At 37.5% G+C, this 23,060-nt stretch overlaps 1 protein-coding gene across 1 annotated transcript in view; it reads right to left on the reverse strand.

Moving 5' to 3' along the window:
- Positions 1–23,060, reverse strand: part of LOC150087603 (calcium channel flower-like) — a 55,818-nt gene that overhangs the window by 10,201 nt on the left and 22,557 nt on the right. The window contains exons 3-4 of the mRNA XM_090369882.1: positions 11,878–12,003; positions 1,157–1,264 (exon numbers count right to left, since the gene is read on the reverse strand). Of these exons, the coding sequence (XP_090226008.1) occupies positions 1,157–1,264; positions 11,878–12,003 (234 nt within the window). The remainder of the gene's footprint in view (positions 1–1,156; positions 1,265–11,877; positions 12,004–23,060) is intronic.

Consider the following 23,060-nt stretch of genomic DNA (forward strand, 5'->3'; position numbering starts at 1 on the left):
TTGGGACTTTTTTGCTTATTTTAGTTTGTACTTTTCACCTTTAAATTATTGACCATCATTTTCGAAACACCCTGTATATATAACTAAATAAAAGGTAAAGTAAAAATAAATAAAATTTATGCCAGCAACATGGCAAACTAGTAGAGTGAAGAACTTAACAGATAAAACAGCATAAAATACAAGAAAAAGAGGGGGGGGAAAGAATTAGGGTATTGCTGTAGAAATGCTCCTAAATAATTTAGAAAATTAAGTCCAAATTTAATGGCACCCCCATGATGGCACTAGTTTCCGAATTGTGTGAAATATCACTAATGTTGAAATGTATTCTACCAACCATACAACACAATAAACAAAAATAAAAATTAAAATAATAGAACATAAAATAAAATGGATTAGGAAACACTGACCATTATGCCTCATCTCGTCGGAGGACCACGAAGCCATAGTTAGGGAACCACTGCATTTTGAATTCTAAACAAATCCATGCCACGACAGAATGACACATAGATCAAACTGCCGATGCATAACAGTGGTCCTCCGTAATGCATCATCAGGACCACCGCTATGCAAATCTATTACATCTATTGCAAAGTCAATATTTGAAAAATAACAAGAATATATATTGTAGATTATTTGAGAAATATACATCAAATTTCATCAAAATGTGGAAGAAAAGTAAACTTTACATAAAAGAGAATTTCCAAAATCTGAAAATCTGTAAAATTGAAAAGGTGGTTGGTAAGTTTTTGCGTCGTGTTTGAACAGAACATAGCACACTTTCATCCCCTAGAGAGAGATCTCTTTTCCAACCCAAAAAATTAAGATTTGGAGGGAAAAATAAGGTTGGGGGATAAAGGGCTGAAATATAGGACAGGCCCAAATTAATGACAATGACTATTCAAAATAAAAAGACCCTGTATTATATCAATATTTAAGCTCAGTGTATTGGGCTGTTGAAAACAAATTTACAAATGTTTATTTTATATTAAAATCAACCCAAAACTAAACAACTATTATATTTCAAAATTTATTGTGGAATTTTATAGAAAAAAAAAAAAAAAAAAAAAGGATTCACACACACACACCCTTGTTGAGTTGAAGTTCATAAGTTCATTTTTTTAACATCCATAAAACAACTGGCAAAAGCAATGCTTACTTTTTTCCTAATGACAATACTCCATATAGCCCACCAGTTACGAAAATAAGACCAGATCCCAAGTAGGTGGAAAGCTCACGGCAGAGTGTTATTGGCAGGATTGATATGCTACAAAAAATTTTTTTTTTTTTGCATTATCAGAAAAAATAACATTAACAGCTTTAAATACAAGTTTAAAATGCTTGTCTGAACTTATCTATATCAGCTTTGAACCCACAGTTCATCATGCTAAAATGCACCATCTTACAATAATGCACCTTTCAAGTTACATGCACAAAAATTTAAAGTCATGCAGACAAAACTCATTTCAGTTTATAGAGTGCCATAAGCAGCACACATTCATATTTTGATTTTTTATATATTTTGTGTAAAAATGTACGTACAGTTGCAATGTTATACAGTATATACAGTAAAAGTCCAAAAATCCGGATGCCAGAAATACAGACCACTCAAGAATCCAGACTTTTCAAACTCACAAACATTTTAAATTTAGCAGATTTTTGTGTGTGTATGTGCATGTGTGCACGCCGCAGATGCCCAGCAACAACAAGCGAGCTCGCGGTCGGCATTTTGAAATGAGCAATCAAACCAATGGCTATAAATTTTATCCTACTCTTTCCATTTTGTCCTATTCTTTCCTACCTAAAACAAGACTTTGCTAATAAAAATTTTGTCCTACTCTTTCCATATATAACTTACATATTTACAAGCCCATAATAATGGCTCCTAAAATAGATAAACTTCATGATGTGAAGAGAAAGAGCACATTGAACTTGAGCAAAAAACTTGAAATAATTAAGAAACTAGAAAGTGGTGTGAGCAATGCTGTTCTAATGTAAACATACAATAGCGGAAAGTCTACAATTTATGACATAAAAAAGGCAAAGAATAAAATTCTAGAATTCACAGCCTCGTCTCAGCCTTACAATAAAATTGCTGAGAGAAAAAGTTTACATTGACCAAAATTAGAGAATCTCAATAAAGTGTTGTACGAATGGTTTTTGTTAAAACAATCGGAAGGTATGGCAATTTGTGGACCAATGCTTATTGCCAAAGCAAGATCTTTTAAGAAGCAAATGAACATTGAATCAAAGTGCACATTTAGTGATGGATGGCTTAGGAATTTCAAGGCTCGTAATGGTATTAGACAGATATTGCTGGAGAAAGACAGTTGGCTGATACACAAGCAGCAACAGAATACAGTGCAACATTTCAAAAAATTGTATTTGACTATGACCTTAGCCGATCAAATTTATAATGCTGATGAAACAGTGGTTTACTGGAAGTGTTTGCCCACAAAAACTTTGCCTGGAAACCAAGAACGAAATGCAACAGAGTTTAAGTTTAATAAGGAAAGAGTAACCGTTCTTATGTGTACTAGTGCTTCAGGTCAGCATAACATTAAGCTTTTGGTGATTGGCAAATTTCAGCGCACACCTTTAAAGGAATTGTGCACTTACCTGTGACCTATAAAGCCCAAAATAATGCTTGGATGGACAAAGATATATTTTGCAATTGGTTTGTTTGCGATTTTGTTCCATCAGTTCGTCAGAACTTGAGAAAATTGGGGAAGCCTGCAAATACAAAGTGCCTGCTACTTCTCGACAACTGTAGGGCCCACCTACGCAAATCAAAATTAGTGTCTGATTGCGGGAATATTTTTGCACGTTACTTTCCACCAAACATAACACCATTAATTCAACCCATGTATCAAGGAGTCATTAGGAAGTTTAAATGTCACTATAAAAATGATTTCATGACGAAAATGATGCATAAGAATATCGACCCTTCAGAATTTCAATGCAGTTTTACAATCAAAGATGTAACATTTCACTCGCGACTGCATGGAATGCAATCAAGCCTGTAACTCTTAAGAGTGTGGCGAAAGTTATGGTCAAACATGATGTTTGCAGATCTACAATCTGATTGAAACGAAGATTTTGAAGGATTTCACATAAAGCTGAAGGCATCTGAAGTGAAAGAACTGATGGAAACTGTTAAATTATGTATGGAATACAATCCTCTTACGCAAACAACACTGAAGACATAGAAGAGTAGGTATGCATTGAAGATGATGTTGAAGTTGCAGCGACATTCACTGATCAAGAAATTATTCAAAGCATTATGACTCCTGATAAGATAGAAGAGAATTATTCAGAAGAATCTGGTAAAGAAAATGACAAAGTTGAAGAAGAAAAGATATCTTGGGCTACTGCAGAAAAGTCCATTGAAAGGTTATTAAATTTATATAACAGAACCATAGCTACAGTCTTCAAGACATCATGCATGCACACATGGTGTATAATAATTTTATCACAAAGAAATTACAAGATAATATACAATATGATAAACAAGATGATATACGAAAGTATTTAAAGAAAGCCATAGAAGCATCAAGCAGTGCAGCAGACAGAGTAGAAGCTGCAAGTGTTCAACCACAAGCATTGCAACAGAAATCACGGAAAAGAACAAATAAATACTTGTTTGTTTTTCGAACGTTGTATTGTATTTTATATGAAAATATTTCGTAAAGATACTAAAAAGAAATAATTTATATAAAACATGTATCTTCTACTTTCATTTATATACAGTATTTTTCTTTTACACTGTTCATTTTTAATCACGACTTCAAGCATTACACACTTGAATTTTTTTGTGGTGAAAATTTTTATGTTTACATCTTTGGTAGGTGTTGACTATTTTTCTTTAAAACTGCTCATTTCGATATATGAAGCATGCTTTATTCACTAATCAATAAACTGTCAAAATTTACCTGGTCATCTCTTTATTCTATCTTAAATTTGAATTTTAAAATAAAGGCTTTTGATATTGTTGCACACAGAAGACTGCTGAACAAATTGGAGCAGTGTGGCATTGGAGGCAAATTGCTGCTATGGATAAAGGGATGGTTGAGTGGGAGAAGACAGAGAGTGGTAATCAATGGACACTGCTCTTCATGGACTAATGTTATTAATGGAGTCCCCCATGATTCAGTGTTGGGTCCATTGTTGTTTTCGGTATTCATTAATGATATTGATGATGGTATATCAGGCTTAATGTCCAAGTTTGCAGATGATACGAAGGTTGGCAGAGTTGTTAATGACACTAATGACAGTACGCTTCTGCAACAGGATCTAGAAAAGTTGAGTAGATAGGCTGAGAGGTGGCAACTGAAGATTAACATGACAAATGTAAAGTACTGCACATGGGAAGCAGTAACCCCAGAGTAACGTATCAACTGTGTGGCACCACACTGACAGAGAGAGAGTGAAAAGGACCTGGGGGTATTGTGCAGGCAAATATGAAGTTTTCTGAGCAATGAAGATGGTCTGTAAGAGTAGCCCATGGTGTCTTGTCAATGATATGCAGGAATTTTTCTAGCAGGGATATGGAGGTGATTATCCCCTTGTATAAGGCAATGGTCAGGCCACATTTTAAGAAGGATGTAGAGCTGTTAGAACTAGTACAGAGAAGGGCAACAAGATTAGTGAAAGGACCAAAGGGTTGCTCTTACGAAGAAAGGCTAAAGTTTTGCAAATTACAGTGTCCGGAGACCAAGCACCTGCAAGGTGATCTGATTGAGGTGTATAAAGCCTTGAATGGTTTGAGCATGCTCAATGCTGATGGGATTCTTCCTCTTGCTCAGAATAATCGCCTGAGAGGGCATAAATTCAAATTGAGGATTTTCGGACTTTTACTGTACATATTCTTATTGCCCTTATTATAATTAAGGAGTAACAAAAGAAGACAACTGTTAAAAATAAAAATGGAAAGCATCAAATATCAAAATAAAAGTGAAAGTCTTAAAATTTTGGTGAAAATGGTTACTGCAATACTGCTCATAAATTTTTTATTTAATTAACCTCTGAATATTAATATTTTATTTATCAACCATAGAATAATATGTATTGTTAAAAAAATAGAAAAGGAATAAGTATTAACAACTTAGAGCTTTCACAAAATTAAACCCGACTGTTATCAGAAAATGTGCATGCTAGAGTGTGCACTCCTACTATAAGTTGTAAGAACAATGCGCCATTTTTTTCAGAAATATCATGAATTATAGCAGGATGAGCTGCATCTAAAATATCAATCTTCCCTCATTTTTAAACAGTTTTTGCTCAATGTACTTAAAGTAAATCAAGAAATTAACTATTCAAATAGAGTCAATTCCAGTTATTTGCGACACATCAGGACTAGTGTATTTTGGCCTGATTAAGCGGCTGCTCCAATTATGCGAAGTTTCACATAAATAGTTAAAAATAAATGGACCCCCCCCACTTTACAATTGGTTCACTGTACAATCAAATCATGTTATGATGGACTCACCATAGTAAAGCACTGTTCCCTATACGATGTGTAGTAAGCGTTGGTCATTGTGATCACATTTGTGAATTGAATTTTAATTCTATTAAACAGTGATTCTAATTAACAAAAATAGGAGGAATATTATTGTCCACGGGCTATAAAAGTAAAGATATATTAAGCACAAATTAAATTTGTGCTTAATATTATTACCTTACCAATTAAAACATTAAATGATACGTGAAAATCTGAAGAATATATGTGATAATCGGAATAATTAATACATACTGTAATATGTACATACTAACTAGTTGACATTTCTGTTCACTGACATTTGTGGGTGGGGGTCAAAATTTAAAACAGTAAAAAGATAAGCAATCAGTATCTGATGATACCATAATCCTAGAGCCAGGTTTTAACATCCTCACTGAGCAATCTGTTTGATTGTTTATTTTAAACTGTGATAAGGTAATCCATTTTTTTTTTTTTTTTTTTCTATTTTACATGTTCTTGCCAAATATACTCAATCCTTGTGTTGTCTTTTATTCACATTTTGTGTATGTTCTTCCTTGCCTATCTATGATCTGCATTGTTTCTCTTACGTAAATTTTCTGCAATTTATGTTATTTATATATATTTTATATTTATAAACAGTATGTTTTTGTTTATTATGTCAGATATTTTAATTTTACCATTTTGTTTATTGGTTTCACCTTGTGGTGGTGGTGGCACCTAACAGGTTCCTGTAAACAGCATTCCCATTTTAACCATTAATCAGTGATCAAAATTTTGAAATTTTTTCTATCTTCCTAAATATAGAGAAAAGTTTACTGCAGTAGGTTATAAAGTTATTTTCTTAATTTCATACAGAAGCTGCATGCACAAACTTATCAGGTGCCCTGCCACTGTTTTTGCAACTATCTGTCTTTTGTTTGAAGAGTGGCATGGTACTGGAAAAGTGTCAACACTGTTTAAAGTTCCAGGTTGCTTTTTTCCCTGTCTTGTTAGTTCAATGAGCAACATATGATAACATGAAACTCAATGTTCTCTGTAAGTGGCCACTATTCTGTGGAAACAACTTAGGTAGTTTCAAATTTCACATGCTGTGAAGGGCACCAAATTTGAAATAAACTTCAAAATGGAAGTAACTAAAGGATTGAATATATGATTTTTAAATTTTTTAATAATATTTATATATATATAATCAGAAATATATGCATATGTTTGAAATTTCACAAACTCAAGGACTGTTAAATTAGAAAATAACAGATTAAGAGACCGATGCTTCTATTTTATGTCTAAAACATTTTTCTCGTGCTTTTTAGCAGAATTAATTTTTGTTTTGTTTTTTTTAAATAAAAGGTCTAAACAGCATTTCACAAATTTTAATATATTTTTTTTAAAACTTTAAGCTACATGCAGTTAAGTATTGCAGTCTATTAAGAAAGTATGAAATATTGGCATTGTTAAAGTAGAATTCAAAAAACAAAAATAAATGGGTCATTGAGGCTGTCACAGACATTCTCTCGATATGCCAGACAAGCTGTACTTGCTACGTGGGAGTCTAAAACGCTGATGGAACTGATATTCGGGTGACATTCAAGTCATGTGGACCCAATTTCGGGAAAGTCCGGACGGTCTGTGACAGCCAAATCCTCTGCTTGCACCTTCATGATGGTGCGACTGTTAGTAATCCTGGGTATAACCTCCATGCACAAGTATATGGTGCGTGACCACCCAGGTGTGAACCAACATATGCAGGGGTCGAGGTGTGGTGCCCACACCACATGGAGGAATGCCACCCCTCAATGTTACCAGACAGTACTACGTGGTAGATAACTCTCATCAACCGGTGCAATACCACCACTTTGCTTACAGGAGGCTTGAAGTGGTGGAACACGTGTTTAGTCTCTAGAGCTAAGTTCCAGTCAACCCTTCCCCATCTCTTCCATCATGCAGTATGATTGACGACTTTTGAGGTTATGATGAACATCATGGCGAGATCCAATATTCCTTACATTTCGAGGGTACAGCTCTAAAACGGTGTTTGCAAGCCGGCCGCTAGTTAGTACACGGGACCGAACCTATTGGTAACTCTCTAGGAGGCTTCCTGATCAGCTAGTGTATAATCTTGCTACCTCTACTCTGCCAGATAGTGATTGCAGGGAGTCCAAGTAGTGTGTATGCGGGGAGCATTGTTGAGGCCATGTTATGTCAAGGATCTGGGTATATTCTTACTATGTGCATGCCATATACAAAAATTTCATTACTTCATACAGCATATCCCACCCTCTTTTTCTTACTATTGAATACACCATGAATTGTCAAACTAATAGAGCAAGCTTAACTGTGAAAAGATCTAAACCTCCCAAACACTTCCTAATTCATTTCACAAATATACGCGTCTCAATTCTAATCTCAACGATGTCCATTTTCAATTGCAGTCTGCCAAATCCCATGTACTTTTTCTGACAGAATCTCAGTTATCGGTTGATTCAACTACTGCTCATCTCAGATGCCCAAATTATTCGCTGTATGATTCCTTTTGCCTCAAAGGTGGTACTTGTGCATATGTCCGTTCTGATATTCCCTGTCAGAGACTTGGCAATTTTGAATCTCCTCTCTTTGATCTTCTCTGGCTTAAAATCTCTCTACCTCATTGTGTCAAATTCATCTGTTGTCTCTACCGTTCTCCCAACTCCACTAATCACTTTTGACTTCCTCTCTTTGCAACTTGACTTTCTCCAGTCCAACTTTCCTAACAGTGAGGTAATTTTCCTTGGTGATTTTAATGTTCACAACTCCAGTTGGCTTCCGTTTTCTAGTCACACCAACCCAGCAGTTCGAGATGCTGAGGCTTTTACAGTTACTAATGACCTAGCACAGATTGTTCATTTACCTACAAGAATACTGGACAATCCTAATCATACAGCCAATATGCTTGATCTTTTTCTCACAAACAACCCTTCCAAGTACACGGTCAATGTGAGAGGTCCTTTAGGCACTTCAGATCACAGCTTGGTGATTGTCGCTTCTCCAATGGAACCTTTATCTCAATGGCTATTCCCAACCTAGTGTTGTTTGGCATTAAAAGAATGCAAAATGGGATGACCTGCGAGACTTCTTTTCTTCTTTTCCTTGGTCGGATTACTGTTTCAAAACTTCTGATGTCAATGTTTGTTCAGATCGTGTCAGTGAAATTATTTGTGCAGGAATGGAATCCTTTATCCCACACTCCACTTTAAAATCTCGTCATTTATCTAAACCTTGGTTTTCCAATAAATGTGCTAAGGCTGTTCAAGAGAAGAATGTTGCATATCGTAATTGGCTTGTTTCTAATTCTTCAGTTTCATTTTCTGCCTACACCAAAGCTCGCAACAATTGTAAAGCAGTTATTAACCAGTCCAAACTAGAGTTTGAACAGGCTAAGAGTAGAAAACTTGCTTCTTGCCCTAATGGTAGCCGAGCATTCTGGTCTCTTGCCAAAGCTATTGGCTGCAACTTTTGCCCATCTCTGCCCCCACCTCTGTCCAAACCAGATGGTTCTGTTGTCACTTCAGCCAAGGATAAAGCTGACCTGCTACCATGATAGTATCATGGTATTTATTATTGGTGGTGGTATCTGCTGAGAATAAAGAACAGTAGTCTTCTCCACTGGTGAAGTGTTATTTATTCGAGGTAGTACAATACCATGGCAACTCGTGAAGGCATTCACAATATGAGATATAACCAAAACGATGCCAATTTATTTAACTACTTTGGTAGATGGCTACGTTAAAATGATAACGACCTTTCACAGTATGACTTGTTTAGGCTAACTGAATGGGGGAGAGGAAGGGGTGTAGTTGTGAGACCAAGAATTCTCGTGTGTCTCTACGATCAGGCAGATCTAACTATCTATTGCATAACTAGAATCGTATCTTGGGAATCTTTAGGATAAAATTATAAAACTGTATTCATTTGGAGCCCACGGTTTAATACAATAAGGGAGGAGAAACTTATATTCCAGGGAGAGAATGTATGTACAGATATTGTGCAATTTCTAGCTCGAGTTCTCTGTCATGGGCCTCTCATCAACATAGCGGAAGGAGAGGAGAGTGCCTCCGTTCTCACGCCCACAGGGGCACTAAAAAGGATTTTATCGCTACACTACAGACGGGATGTCCAGATGTTTTCATGGGATGATTACCAAAATAGGTAGTGTCACTGTAAAATGGGCATTCTTGGATGACTGTCTCTGTGATGCAGAACAAGATTATGGCTGTGTATAAATGGTTCTGAGAAGCACTGAAGGAAGCTGGTAACAGAGTTGAATGAGAAGGGTCTTGGGAATGTGAAGGGAAAGTTCGCAGTCATTATCGTTCCAGTGGGTTGCGGTAGCTGAAGCCTTAAGAAAGATAGAGGAGCTGAAACAAAGGAATCAAGGCTCGGAAAGGACCGCAACTCTAGTTTCCACCAGAGGGAAGGTCTCATAACCTGCTCTGGAGCAAGTGATCTAACTGGTTAGCAAACTATTCTATTTGTGTGAATGAAAATGTCAGAAATAACATTAATTGATACAACTAATTGCTCCCTTCATATTTATTTGAACTTCTTGTTAATTTGATGTGTGGAATGGCTATAATGCTCTTAAAGTACCTGAGAGTCTTCCCTGGTAAATAGAACATCCAAAGGAGCCAAAATAATCAAACGTGGACCAATGTTAGTCCTTTAATCATGATGAGAATAGGTGGTGAGAGATGACTGGACTCCTAATAATATGACCGGCCTATATTTTCCTTTTTTAACAAAGAGATGCAAAGGTGCTTATGAACATTATGGTTATTCAGCCTAGAGCGATACAGTAAAATTAATAAAGTTAATGAATGAATAGTTTCAGAACTCTATGAACGGTTAAATGTATGATTTTATAACTTTAATCAAACCCTTGATATTATTAATACTATTATTTTGAGCTTTGATTGGGAAGCAATGTATGTTTTACATTTAAACCAGATAGAGTGCAAGTCTGTATACATGTTTTCTTTTGTTTTAATAAATGTTATGTGTTATTGCAGGTCCCGTTCTCACTGCCAATATTCTAATACACCAGAAACAGACGGGGCATACAATATGACAAGGATCACTATGTGACTGACCTGATGTTTGCCGATGATAGTGCTATCTTTGCTGGTAACGACTCTGAAGCCACGGACATCCTCTACGACATTGCCCGCATTGCCTGGCCATACGGTTTGAAGATCAATGCTGATAAGACAAAGGCCCTGACAACAGATGGGTCGCAAGCCACCATCTATCTCGAAGGCGTCCAGATCGAGCAAGTGCAGGACTTTAAATACCTTAGGTCGCTGGTCCAGGAGAAGAAAGTTGCATCCACCATGGAAATCCACAGCAGAATTGGACAGGCGGCCACTGCGTTCGCCTCGCTCAAATGGTGTCTGTGGAAGAGGACCAACATTTCCTCAAAGACTAAAATCCGACTCTTCCGGACTTTGATCCTGCCCATTCTCCTTTACGGATCAGAAACATGGATTTGTCTCAAGCTAGATTTAAACAAACTTGAGGTATTCCAAATATGATGCCTGCGGCAGATTTTGGGCATCTCACTTCGTGACCGCATCACTAATGATACCATCCGCACCACATCCAAATCCTGAAGCGAAGGCTTAGATGGTTTGGCCACATATGTAGAATGGGCAGGAACAGAATACCATCCACACTCCTTTGGAGACAACGACCCACCCAATGGAGCATCCAACGGGCCGCGCCTAGGAAAACGTGGGCCAAGCAAGTGGAAAATGACTTGAAGAGCCGACGTCTCGACCTTAACCAGGCCAGCACTGACGCCATGGATCATAAAGTATGGAAGAACATCACAGAGCAAGTCCGAAACCCTGCGGCACCTACAGCAGCATACTGGTTGCGTGGCCAACCGCCTCCCCCAGCTGCCAGCTAAGGACCAAGAAGAAGAAGAAGAATACACCAGAAGAAACACGTACAAACCAGTAAAGGGTTAAAAGTGGGAGGTTGGACAACACCCAGTGATCACCCAACCTTAAAATCACAATGCAACCCAATGCTGCAGCAGCCAGGCATTACAACAACCCCTGGTTGCCGAGGGTACGTGTTTTTTGTCCTAGCCTGGCAATCATTTCATTTGTTACAATTATCATAGGAAAAGTCACATGGCCAAAAGTAAAGGGGAATAAACAAGAGACACCACAAGCTATCCTAACACAGTCTTAGTAAAAATTCATCTAAAATTTTTGTCTAGCCTGGACAATTAAGCAAAAAAGGGTATGAGATATCTAAAAAGTATAAGATCATGAATTTTCATCTTGAGATAATACCAGATCTGACTGGTATAGTTTCTTATATTAAAAAATTAAATAATTTGCTAAAGAATATTTACTTACACTATATATAAAGCTGCTCTGTGCCAGTATGGCTTGCGATCAAAATAAAGACTTGGAGCTTGAGCAAAGTCCAAAAATGCACAAAAGCATGGGGCTTCAATTACAGCTACCAAGAAGCCAGCTAGCCTAGAAATAAAAACCAAATTAAAAAAATAATAAACAATTAAATTTCTCCCAAAATTTAGGTCCCAAAGCCTTCATATATAACTGCACCTTTATATCAGACTGACAAACAAGTTATCTTCAAATTTTTGTTCATTTGCAATTAAGTTTTTAAATTGAATATAGTGTATACCTCTATTGATGCAAGTAATTGGAATGAACTAAAGTAAATTAATAACTAGTGTTGCATGCAGCTGGAATGAGCTAAAAGGAGATCTTCTGCTGAATTTCATAGATAAAATTGATAATGCTATTTTGGCCTCTTTAAAATAATGAAAAGTAGAACTTTTTTTTCATCTTTAATGTCTAGCAGGGTTTGAACTGCTAGTTAATGCATTGGTCTAAATTCTTACAAAAGAACAAACTTGCCTAAACTGAAAGTTGACTTAGTATAGTTTTACTTTTAAATATATAGTATGATCAAATTTCCCATTTAAAAGATGTCAGCATTGTTTCAATAGTCTGTTTTTGGACTTGTTAATCACTCATAAGATAAGCTCACTGTATTGACCAATGTGAACTTTGAAATCCTCCCAAAACTCACTTCCATAAGTATGGTTTTAAATCATCATTCCAACTTCTCCAGCAGCAGTAGCATAAAAACAAGGATTATTAAGAGATGCAACTAAGAACCCCTCCCCAAATTTGGGGGGAGGGATTCTTGGTTGTCAAACTTCTATCTAAAAAAGAGCTATTATTAAGTTTTATACAAAAAAGTCAGGCAGAAAGCTATGACCACTTTTTCCATTACTCCACCCCCCACAACTCACATCCTCCCACTATCACCCAATGCTGTTACTCCAGATCCAGAATTGGTAAGAAAATGGACAGAATAGCCAGGGGGATAAAACATTAAAATGTTTTCAAAGGCAGTAAAAAGTTAAAACAAGTATTCAGATCTTCTTCCCCTTCCCTCCATATAATTGATAAACCATGCTGACAACGATCTGATTTTAAATGTCTTGATTATCCTATAAGATCCCAAAACTTTAGAGAACTATCATCTGGGTAAGGTAGAAATAGTAGTAGTGACAAATGATGGAAGAAAGCAAGCTCACACAACATCAGCCAAAAATCAAAAAAAAAAATAATAAAAACGTCAGCACTTCCCACCTCATTTGTATACAAAGCAAGCTAAGCTTGCTTTCTTGCATAATTTGCCACTACTAATACTTTCCTGATGAGAGCACCCTTTTGCTTCTCTCACCAATCTTGTTGCTATTCTCCACACCCGTTCCAACAAATTCATGTCCTTCCCATAATGAGGCTTCCAGACATGTATGCTTGTTTGTTTGTTTTGTTTTTTAGGAGCATTAGCAACTAAGGCCATATTGCTCCAGGAATATGCGGTGGTCATTCCCTGACCTTTCCGCATCCTCCATATTTGGTGGTGACGGGCTCGAACCCCGGTCTAATCAAGAAGCATGTACTATGCACTGCTGCTCCTTCCCACCTGGCTACGGAGGTGCCCCAGACATGTATGCAATATTTAAAATGTGGCCTAACCACATCCAGAATATTACATACAAAGTATTCAGGATGTGGTTAGGGAGATGATTATCCCTTTGTACAAGACACAGAATTCTCCATCTTGTACAAAAGGGATAATCACCCTTTGTACAAGAGAGTTAATTCACCTCTCATTCTATGCTGGCAAAATTCATATACATCATTGATGAAACCTCATGAGCTGTCCTGGCAGTCACTCTGCACTGTTAAAGAACTTTTCTGAGCAGTGACTGCACAAACATCCCACACATCTTTTTCATTTTCCACTGTCCTGAGTGTGGTACCACACACACACACCTAGTACATTAATCTGGAATTACTGCTCCCCATATAAAGTTGCCACTTCTCAGCCCATCTGCCTAATTTGTCTAGATTTTAAAACATTATGACTAATACACCTTTATAAATATTATTAATAAATACAGTATACAACAATGAGCCTAGCACTGAACTCTGGTGGGCCACCACTAATAACATTAGTCCAAAAAGAGAAGTGCCCACTGATAACCAATGTGTCATTTCCCGCTCAACTATCCCTTTATCCATAGCAGCAGCAGCTTGCCCTTATTACCACACTGATCCAATTTTCATAGCAGTCTTTTATACGCAACAGCATGAAAACTTTCCTGAAGTTTAAGCATATGATTTCAAAATTAGTTTTTGCATCTAGTTCCTTTGTTATCATATCAAAGTATCCACTAAGATTGGTCAGAACCTTAACAAATCCTTGCTGTGACTGCAGTTAACTGCATTCCTATCTAGATGGTCCTGCATTACTTATTTAACCAGTGAATCCATTTTCCCTGAAATAGAAGTCAAGCTAACAGATCTATAATTACTCATATCTCCCTTTGATCTCCTTTGCAAAACGAGGACACATTTGCACATCTCCAAATCATTGCTAAAGGTTTGCCTACCTCTTTTACTGACTCCTTCAATATAACTGGATAGTCTCATTCACCTGAGGTGACTTGTTTACACTTAGCTTCAATTTCTCCTCCACTTTCCTTTCAGTTATCACAAAATCATTTAGCTGCCACGAGGTGAGTCATTCTGATGGGTGGCTGATCCAGCATCCCCATCCCTAAAAAAAATTCCCCATGTGTGAATGTACACTGAGTAGACAGAAATCACTGGATACCTAACCTAGTAATGGGTAGGCCCACCTTTTGCTCGGATAAGGGCAGTCACAAAGCAAGGCACTGAGTCCACGAAAGCATTACACAGGTATTTCCATCCATGCTTGCTGCACCGCTGTCCATAATTCCATCATATTCCCGGGTGGAGGACCCAAAGCTCGAACGGACCTTTCCATAGCATCCCAAAGATGCTCCAAAAGGTTCGTGTCCCGTGAACAGGGAGGCCAATCCACGGTGGTAAATCTGCGGAATGCCCTTCAAACCATGTTCTAGTTACCATGGTTCTGTGGGGAGGCGCATTGTCCTACTGGAAGAGTCCATTGCCCTGTGTGTGTGTGTGTGTGTGTGTGTGTGTGTGTGTGTGTGTGTGTGTGTGTGTGTGTGTGTGTGTGTGTGTGTGTGTGTGTGCGCGCACGGTGACCATGAAGGGATGCACATGGTCTGCAAGGATGGACACATAACCTGGAGAGATGCATCTAGACGTATTAGGGGTCTCAAAGTGTGCCAGTTGAACATGCTCCAGACCATTACCAACCATCCACTTGCCTGAACAGTTCCTTGTTGACATGACATTCATACAAAGAATTTTTGGGGCTGTTGCCAGAAGTTTATCCAATTACAGGGTAATCTGATATACTTCTGGCATCATGGAAGCCAAATATAAATATGGCACATGGGACAGATGGGATCTTTCCAATTATTTTGAGAAAGCAGCAAAAGAGTTCAGCAAACCTTTAGACTAATAATGAGAGCATTCACAAATTCAAGGGAAGTCTCTATGGACTGGAGATGTGCAAGTGTAAAACCAATTCAAAATGAATAAAGGGTGAAGTGAGTAACTACAGACCTGTAAGCTTGATCCATGAAAAAAAATGAAATACTGGTTTATGTAATAAAGCATGACTATCTAGACAGGCAAGTGGTCACCAACGTGGATATTGTTAAGGAGCAATCTTGTCTGACCTTATCTGATTGGATGTTATGATGCAGTAACAAAGGAACTGGATGCAAAATGTAATTCTGATATTGTATACTTAGATTTCAGAAAAACGTTTGACAATACTTTACATAGAAGACTTGTATAAATTGCAGCAGTAAGGCAATATGGGAAAATTACTGTTTACTGATGAAGAAATGGTCGAGTGGGGAGAAGACTGTTTATCAAAGCACACTGCATGGCTCTTCTTGGACTAAAGTTATTAGTGGAGTCTTCCAGAACTTTGTGCTAGACCCACCGCAGTTTTTTATATGTATTAATAATGAAGGCATATCAAGAATAATGTCTAAGTTTGCAGATGACACAAAGGTTGGTAGAGTGATTAATGACAGTTAATCAATGAATGTTAAACTTCAAGTGGCAAGCTAAGTTTAATATTGACAGAGGAAAAGGCACTGCATGTGAATAGCAGTACCTTGCACCCAAGAATAACATACCAACTGTGTGGTACAACACAAGGTAGTACAAAACAAGAGATCTGGTGGGGAGGGTCAAAAATCAATTGCTCCAAAAATAACAATATGCAATGAACGTTGTTGAAATTTCTGCTAAGTACTAATAATGCCAATTTAAAGATAAATAACAAATAAAGTTTATATGATAGAAAGAATGCTTTACTAATAATAAGGCACCAGAAATAAATTATAAATTAAAAATTAAACATTTTAAAATAGTGTTCCAGTGAACCCCTTAGAATGCTGTGCCTGGAGCCTCGAGCTTGCCCCACTCTAGTTCCAGCACTGGCCATATATCACAGAGGGACACCATTTAATGCTTGGTTGCCTTTTGGCAGTTAAAATTAGCATAGGCATATGTTGCAAGAAAGCAAGTTTATGTAGCATCAGCCAAAAAAAACCATTTCACACATCCATTCCCTCTAAACATTTGTACAGTTCCTCCTTGAATTTATTTAAGCTATCAACTTCCACAACAGATGGAAATTTATTCCAGCAATCAACAACCCACTGGCTAAAGGCAAATTTCTGCACATTATTCTATAACTGTCTTTCCTCAGTTTGAATTTATGCCCTCTCAGGTGAGTAATCTCAGCAAGAGGAAGAATCCCATCAGAATTGAGCCTGCTCAACCCATTCAAGGAATCAGATCACCTTGCAGGTGCCTAGTCTCCAGATGCTACAACTTGAAGAACTTAAGTCTTTCTTTGTAAGACCACCCTTTCATTCCCCTCACCAATCTTGTTGCCCTTCTCTGTACTCACTCAAGCAACTCTACATCCTTCCTAAAATGATGCCTCAAGACCTGTACGCAGTACTCAAGGCGTGGCCTGACCATTGCCTTATACAAATGGACAATCACCTCCTTTTCCCTACTAGCAAAATTCCTGTATATCATTGACAAGACACCACGACCTGCTCTGGCAGCCTGTCTGCACTGTCAGAAAACTTCATATCTGACTGCACAATTACTCCATGGTCTTTTTCATTTTCAACCACCCTAAGTATAGAACAAAACAGTTGGTATGTTACTCTTGGGTTACTTCTACCCATATGCAGCACTTTGCATTTGTCAATGTTAAACTTCAGTTGCCACTTCTCAGCCCAACTTTTCTAGATCCTGTTGCAGTACCACACTGCCATTACTGTGATTAAACTACCCTGCCAGCCTTTGTATCATCTGCAAACTTCGACATTAAGCTTGATATACCTTCATCAATATGATATATATATACAAAACAATAGTGGGCCCAACACTGAACCTTAGGTCACTATGAAAACAGGATCTTTTTGGGTGAGGTTTCTTTATGGGGCACTCATAGCGCTATAAAGAAACCATGCTTGTGACACCCTATATTTTTCATTTCTTTAATTCTTTCTTATTATTTTATGATTTCTATTTATTTTTTATTTGGGAGTGTGCTTTTGTCTTTCGGAATGGATTCCTTCAGTCTTTTTGTGCAAGTCACAGCACTGTGAAGTGCTCATAATTATTACCATGTCAAAAGTAGGTTTCCATTATTGAATTAACTTGGTCAGTTCATTAATTTTTTTTATTTTTATTTTTTTGGTAACAGTAGTAGTAACATAAATATGTAATGTGCTGGAATTTCAGCACTATAATTTTAACATCATTTTTTTTTTTTTTTTTTTTTGTAGTTGTTGGCGCATCGGCTTCTGTGGCCATAGTGCACCTCCCAAGGTTTTTGCAGTACTTTGATCCAAGCCCGAGGCGGGATTCGAACCCACAACCTTTGGGTTGCCAGGCAGGCACTTTACTCACCCGGCTAGCCCAGTCGGCTTAACATCATTTAAGACAGTGATTAATTTAACTAAACTGAATATTTATTTGGTTAAATATTTCATGTTAAATATCTTTTTCTTATCTGATCATATATAGAGTTAGGTATTTTAATTTAAATTGGTAATTACTATTTCATGGTAATTAACAATTAAACAATTTTAACTAGTGCAATACCACCACTTTGCTTATTGGAGGCTTGAAGTGGTGGAACCCATGTTTAGTCTCTAGAGCTAACTTCTGGTCAACCCTTCCCCATCTCTTCCATCATGCAGTATGATTGATGACTTTTGAGGTTATGATGAACATCGTGGTGAAATCCAATATTCCTTACATTTCGAGGGTACAGCTCTAAAACGGTGTTCGCAGGCCGGCCGCTAGAGAGTACACCGGACCGAACATATTGGTAACTCTCTAGGAGGCTTCCGGATCAGCTAGTGTATAATCTTGCTACATCTACTCTGCCAGATAGTGACTGGAGGGAGTCCAAGTAGTGTGTATGCGGGGAGCATTGTCGAGGCCATGTTATGTCAAGGATCTGGGTATATTCTTACCATGTGTACGCCATATCCAAAAATTTCATTACTTCATACAGCATGTCCCACCCACTTTTTCTTACTATTGAATACACCATGAATTGTCAAACTAATAGAGCAAGCTTATCTGCAAAAAGATCTAAATCTCCCAAGCACTTCCTAATTCATTTCACAAATATACATGGTCTCAATTCTAATCTCAACGATATCCATTTCCACTTGCAGTCTGCCAAACCCCATGTATTTTTTCTAACAGAATCTCAGTTATCGGGTGATTCAACTACTGCCCATCTCATATGATCAAATTATTCGCTGTATGATTATTTTCGCCTCAAAGGTGGCTTGTGCATATGTCCGTTCTGATATTCTCTGTCAGAGATTTGGCAATTTTGAATCTCCTCTCTTTGATCTTCTCTAGCTTAAAATCTCTCTACATCATTGTGTCAAATTCATCTGTTGTCTCTACCGTTCTCCCAACTCCACTAATCACTTGGAGCTCTTTGACTTCCTCTCTTTGCAACTTGACTTTCTCCAGTCCAACTTTCCTAACAGTGAGGTAATTTTCCTTGGCGATTTTAATGTTCACAACTACAGCTGGCTTCCATTTTCTAGTCACACCAACTCAGCTGGTCGAGATGCTAAGGCATTTGCAATTACTAATGATCTTGCACAGATTGTTCAATTATCTACAAGAATACCGGACAATCCTAATCATACAGCCAATACGCTTGATCTTTTTCTCACAAACAACCCTACTAAGTATACGGTCGAAGTGAGAGGTCCTTTAGGCACTTCAGATCACAACTTGGTGATTGTCTCTTCTCCAATGGAACCTTTATCTCATGGCTATTCCCAACCTCATGTTGTCTGGCATTACAAGAATGCAAAATGGGATGACCTGTGAGACTTCTTTTCCTTGGTTGGATTACTGTTTCAAAAGTTCTGATGTCAACATTTGCTCAGATCGTGTCAGTGAAATTATTCTTGCAGTAATGGAATCCTTTATCGCACACTCCACTTTAAAATCTCGTCCTTTATCTAAACCTTGGTTTTCCAATAAATGTGCTAAGGCTGTTCAAGAGAAGAATGTTGCATATCGTAATTGGCTTGTTTCAAATTCTTCAGTTTCATTTTCTGCCTACACCAAAGCTCGCAACAATTGTAAAGCAGTTATTAACCAGTCCAAACTAGAGTTTGAACAGGCTAAGAGTAGAAAACTTGCTTCTTGCCCTAATGGTAGCCAAGCATTCTGGTTGCCAAATGCTATTGGCCACAACGTTTGCCCAACTCTGTTAAAACAAGATGGTTCTGTTGTCACTTCAGCCAAGGATAAAGCTGACCTGCTAGCATCCCATTTTTCTTTCAACTCATGCATTAACGATCTTGGTAAAACACCTCCCACTATTCCCAACACACTCCATTCAATGCCTCCTGTGGTTTTCCGTCAAAAGGATGTCAGAAGGATTTTGACGAATCTTGATGCTAAGAAAGCTCCAGGTCCCGATGGTATTTATCCACTTGTTCTCAAAACCTGTGCTCCTGAACTTACTCCTATTCATTGCCGCCTTTTTTCACTTTCTTATTCCAAAGGTGTTTTTCCTTCTGCTTGGAAATTTGCTCATATCCAGCCAGTTCCTAAAAAGGGTGACAAATCCCTCCCATCCAATTATCGTCCCATTGCAATTACTTCTACTCTTTCTAATGTAATGGAGAAATCAATTAACCGCCAAATTTTAAACTACCTAGAAACCTTCCGTCTGATCAACGATCGCCAGTATGGATTCCGTTGGTGTGTCGATCCACTGGTGATATTCTAGCTAATGTTACCCATTTATGGACTAATTCAATGGAAAGGTTCGGTGAAACACAAGTAGTTGCTCTTGACATCTCAAAGGCTTTCGATCGTGTTTGGCATAAAGGTCTTCTAAACAAGCTTCCATCTTATGGTTTGCCAACTGTTTTTAGTAATTGGTTATCCAGTTTTCTCTCTGATCGCTCACTGAGGGTGATGATAGATGGCTCTCTGTCTTCTAACTTCTCCACTAATGCCGGTGTCCCCCAAGGATCAGTTCTTTCCCCCACTCTTTTCCTCTTGTATATTAATGACCTTCCATTGACTGGAAATCCTATCCATAGTTTTGCCGATGATAGCACATTGCATTCCACTTTCCATTTTGAGAAACCTTGTCCTGCTCAATCAGCTTCAACTTCTCGAAAATCTGCTACCAATTCCTTAAATGCCGATCTTCAGGTAATTCTCCAGTGGGGCAAAGACAACTTGGTTGATTTCAATCCTTCTAAAAGTCATCCTTGTCTTATATCTCGCAAAAAGGATCCTTTTGCTCCTATGCTTATCTTTGGTGACACTCCGATTTTTCGGTATGATGATATATCTCTTTTGGGGATTATCCTGACTTCTAATCTCTCTTGGCACAAGCACATTACAAATATTGCTTCTTCTTCATCTAAAAAACTTGGTTTTCTCTTTCACTCTCGGCGTTACTTTTCTTCTAAATAGCTGCTCACTCTGTATAAATTGCAAATCCGCTCTGCCATGGAATATTGTTCCCACATCTGGCGTGGTGCCCCCAAACCTCTCTCAGGCTTCTTGATTCCATTCAGAAGAGGTCAGTTATGTTAATTAATGACTCATCTCTAACAGAGCCTCTGCACTCGCTGTCTCATAGATGTACTGTTTCTGCTGCATGCCTCTTCTACAGATACTTCCATGGGCACTGTTCTTCTGAATTAGCTTCTATAATTCCTGCTCTCTCTTTCAAAACAGTCCGAACGCGTGCCATCACCAGCCAACGTGCATTTACTGTCCAACTTCAAACTCACAGAACCAACATTTCATCTTCCTCGTTTATTCATTCAACTGCCGTTTTTCTGGAACAACCTTCCTTCATACATATTTCCTGAAAATTACAGTCTACAGAAGTTCAAGTCCAATGTCAACAAATATCTTCTTTCGTCTTCTCAACCTCCAACCCATGTACTAAGTACTATAGGTTCTAACACCTCTCGTGTTTGGGGTTTACAGAAAAAAAAAAAAAAAAAAAAAATTTAACAATTAAAATTATATGATCTGGTTAAGGTAAAGAAAGTCAACCCAAGAAACGTCAGATAACTTACGCGGAAAATTAGTTTCCCCGACACCAGACTCTAGCACTGCTTGCTCAGTAAACAGACGATAGTTGTTATCGGTCTGGAGCCGAGAGAAAATGATTGGTGGTGGTGGGAGCAACAGAGGACAAGCTACTGTGTAGTCATTGGTTGGCATTATAATGTGTATTTATGAGTAAAGAACGGTACATAATAGTTTTGTAATGAATGATAAACAGGTAATAGTAGCGATGAATCTTTTAAAGATGGAAGAAATTTGTAAAGAAAAGTGGTTGATTTTTTGATGAAAACTAAATTAATAAAAGTTTCGTTCTCTTCATTTTTATGTTCTTCATTATGTTTTTTTTCTCATTATTAAAAGCAGATTTTTGGCATTAATGTGTTTTTACTATACTGTTGATTTAAGTTTGGTTACAAAAAAAGGAAAAGGTTTCTTTATTTTTCGTTATATTTCATAACCTGACGTTAAATTGTAGGTTAGGAAATAATAGAAACAGTTTCCTTATGTTTAGTAACCTAACCTTAAACGTTAGGTTAGGAAATAATATAAGAAAAGAAAGATTCTATATATATATATAGTGAATAGCTGTTGAGGTGTTGATTGACGTTATGATACACACGTGTATCTGCACAAGTGTTTTTAAAAATAAAAGTACAGTAATAAAAAAATAATATTTTGTTAATAAGCAATTTATGTACTAGTCCACATGATTCTAAATAAAAAAAGTTATGTTATCCCCCTCCATTTCGGGAGAGGTTCAAGCTCCCATGGGATTCAAGTGGAGGTAACCTGACCTTTTTTCACCATTCACCATTATGGAAAGCGTTCATTAGGGCAAGTTACCATTAGTGCTTCTGAGTGCTACTAAAATGATACTAAGCAGATGTTATCGTGTCTTGTGTTGTGTACACGCACCAATCAGCACATTGTTTGCCCCACCTACCTGCCAATCAATATATCGTTCTCGACTTTGCTCCAGACTGATAACACGTACCATCTGTTTACCGAGCGAGAAGCACTAGAGTGCTGTATCTAGAAACTAATTTTCCACTAAGTTATCCGACGTTTCTTGTCGTTCTTGTGTTGGCTTTCTTTACCTTCGCCGATGATCTTTATCAAAAGATTGCCAAATATTTCTTAGTGATGAGACTACTTTCCACAAATTTGAATAGGTAAACAGTAAAAAAGGTTTTATTTGGATTTATTTTTATGAAACTGCCAAACATGGTAATAAGTACTTGGTTCAGATCAAGTACTGTGCATGGGTTGAGATTGAGAAAGTGAAAAAAAAAAAAGATATTTATTGACATTAGATTTGAATTTCTGTTGGTTGTAATTTTCAGGAAATATGTGCAAAGGGAAGTTGTACCGACAAGCGTAAGTTGAAGGAATATATAAGGAAAAAGAAAAGCTGGTTATATGAGTTTAAAGTTGGACTGGATGAAAAAGGATGCTGA

This window comes from Mastigoproctus giganteus, chromosome 3 (assembly GCF_048544385.1).
Source record: "Mastigoproctus giganteus isolate SK-2022 chromosome 3, ASM4854438v1, whole genome shotgun sequence".
In the NCBI taxonomy this organism is placed as follows: Eukaryota; Metazoa; Arthropoda; class Arachnida; order Uropygi; family Thelyphonidae; genus Mastigoproctus; species Mastigoproctus giganteus.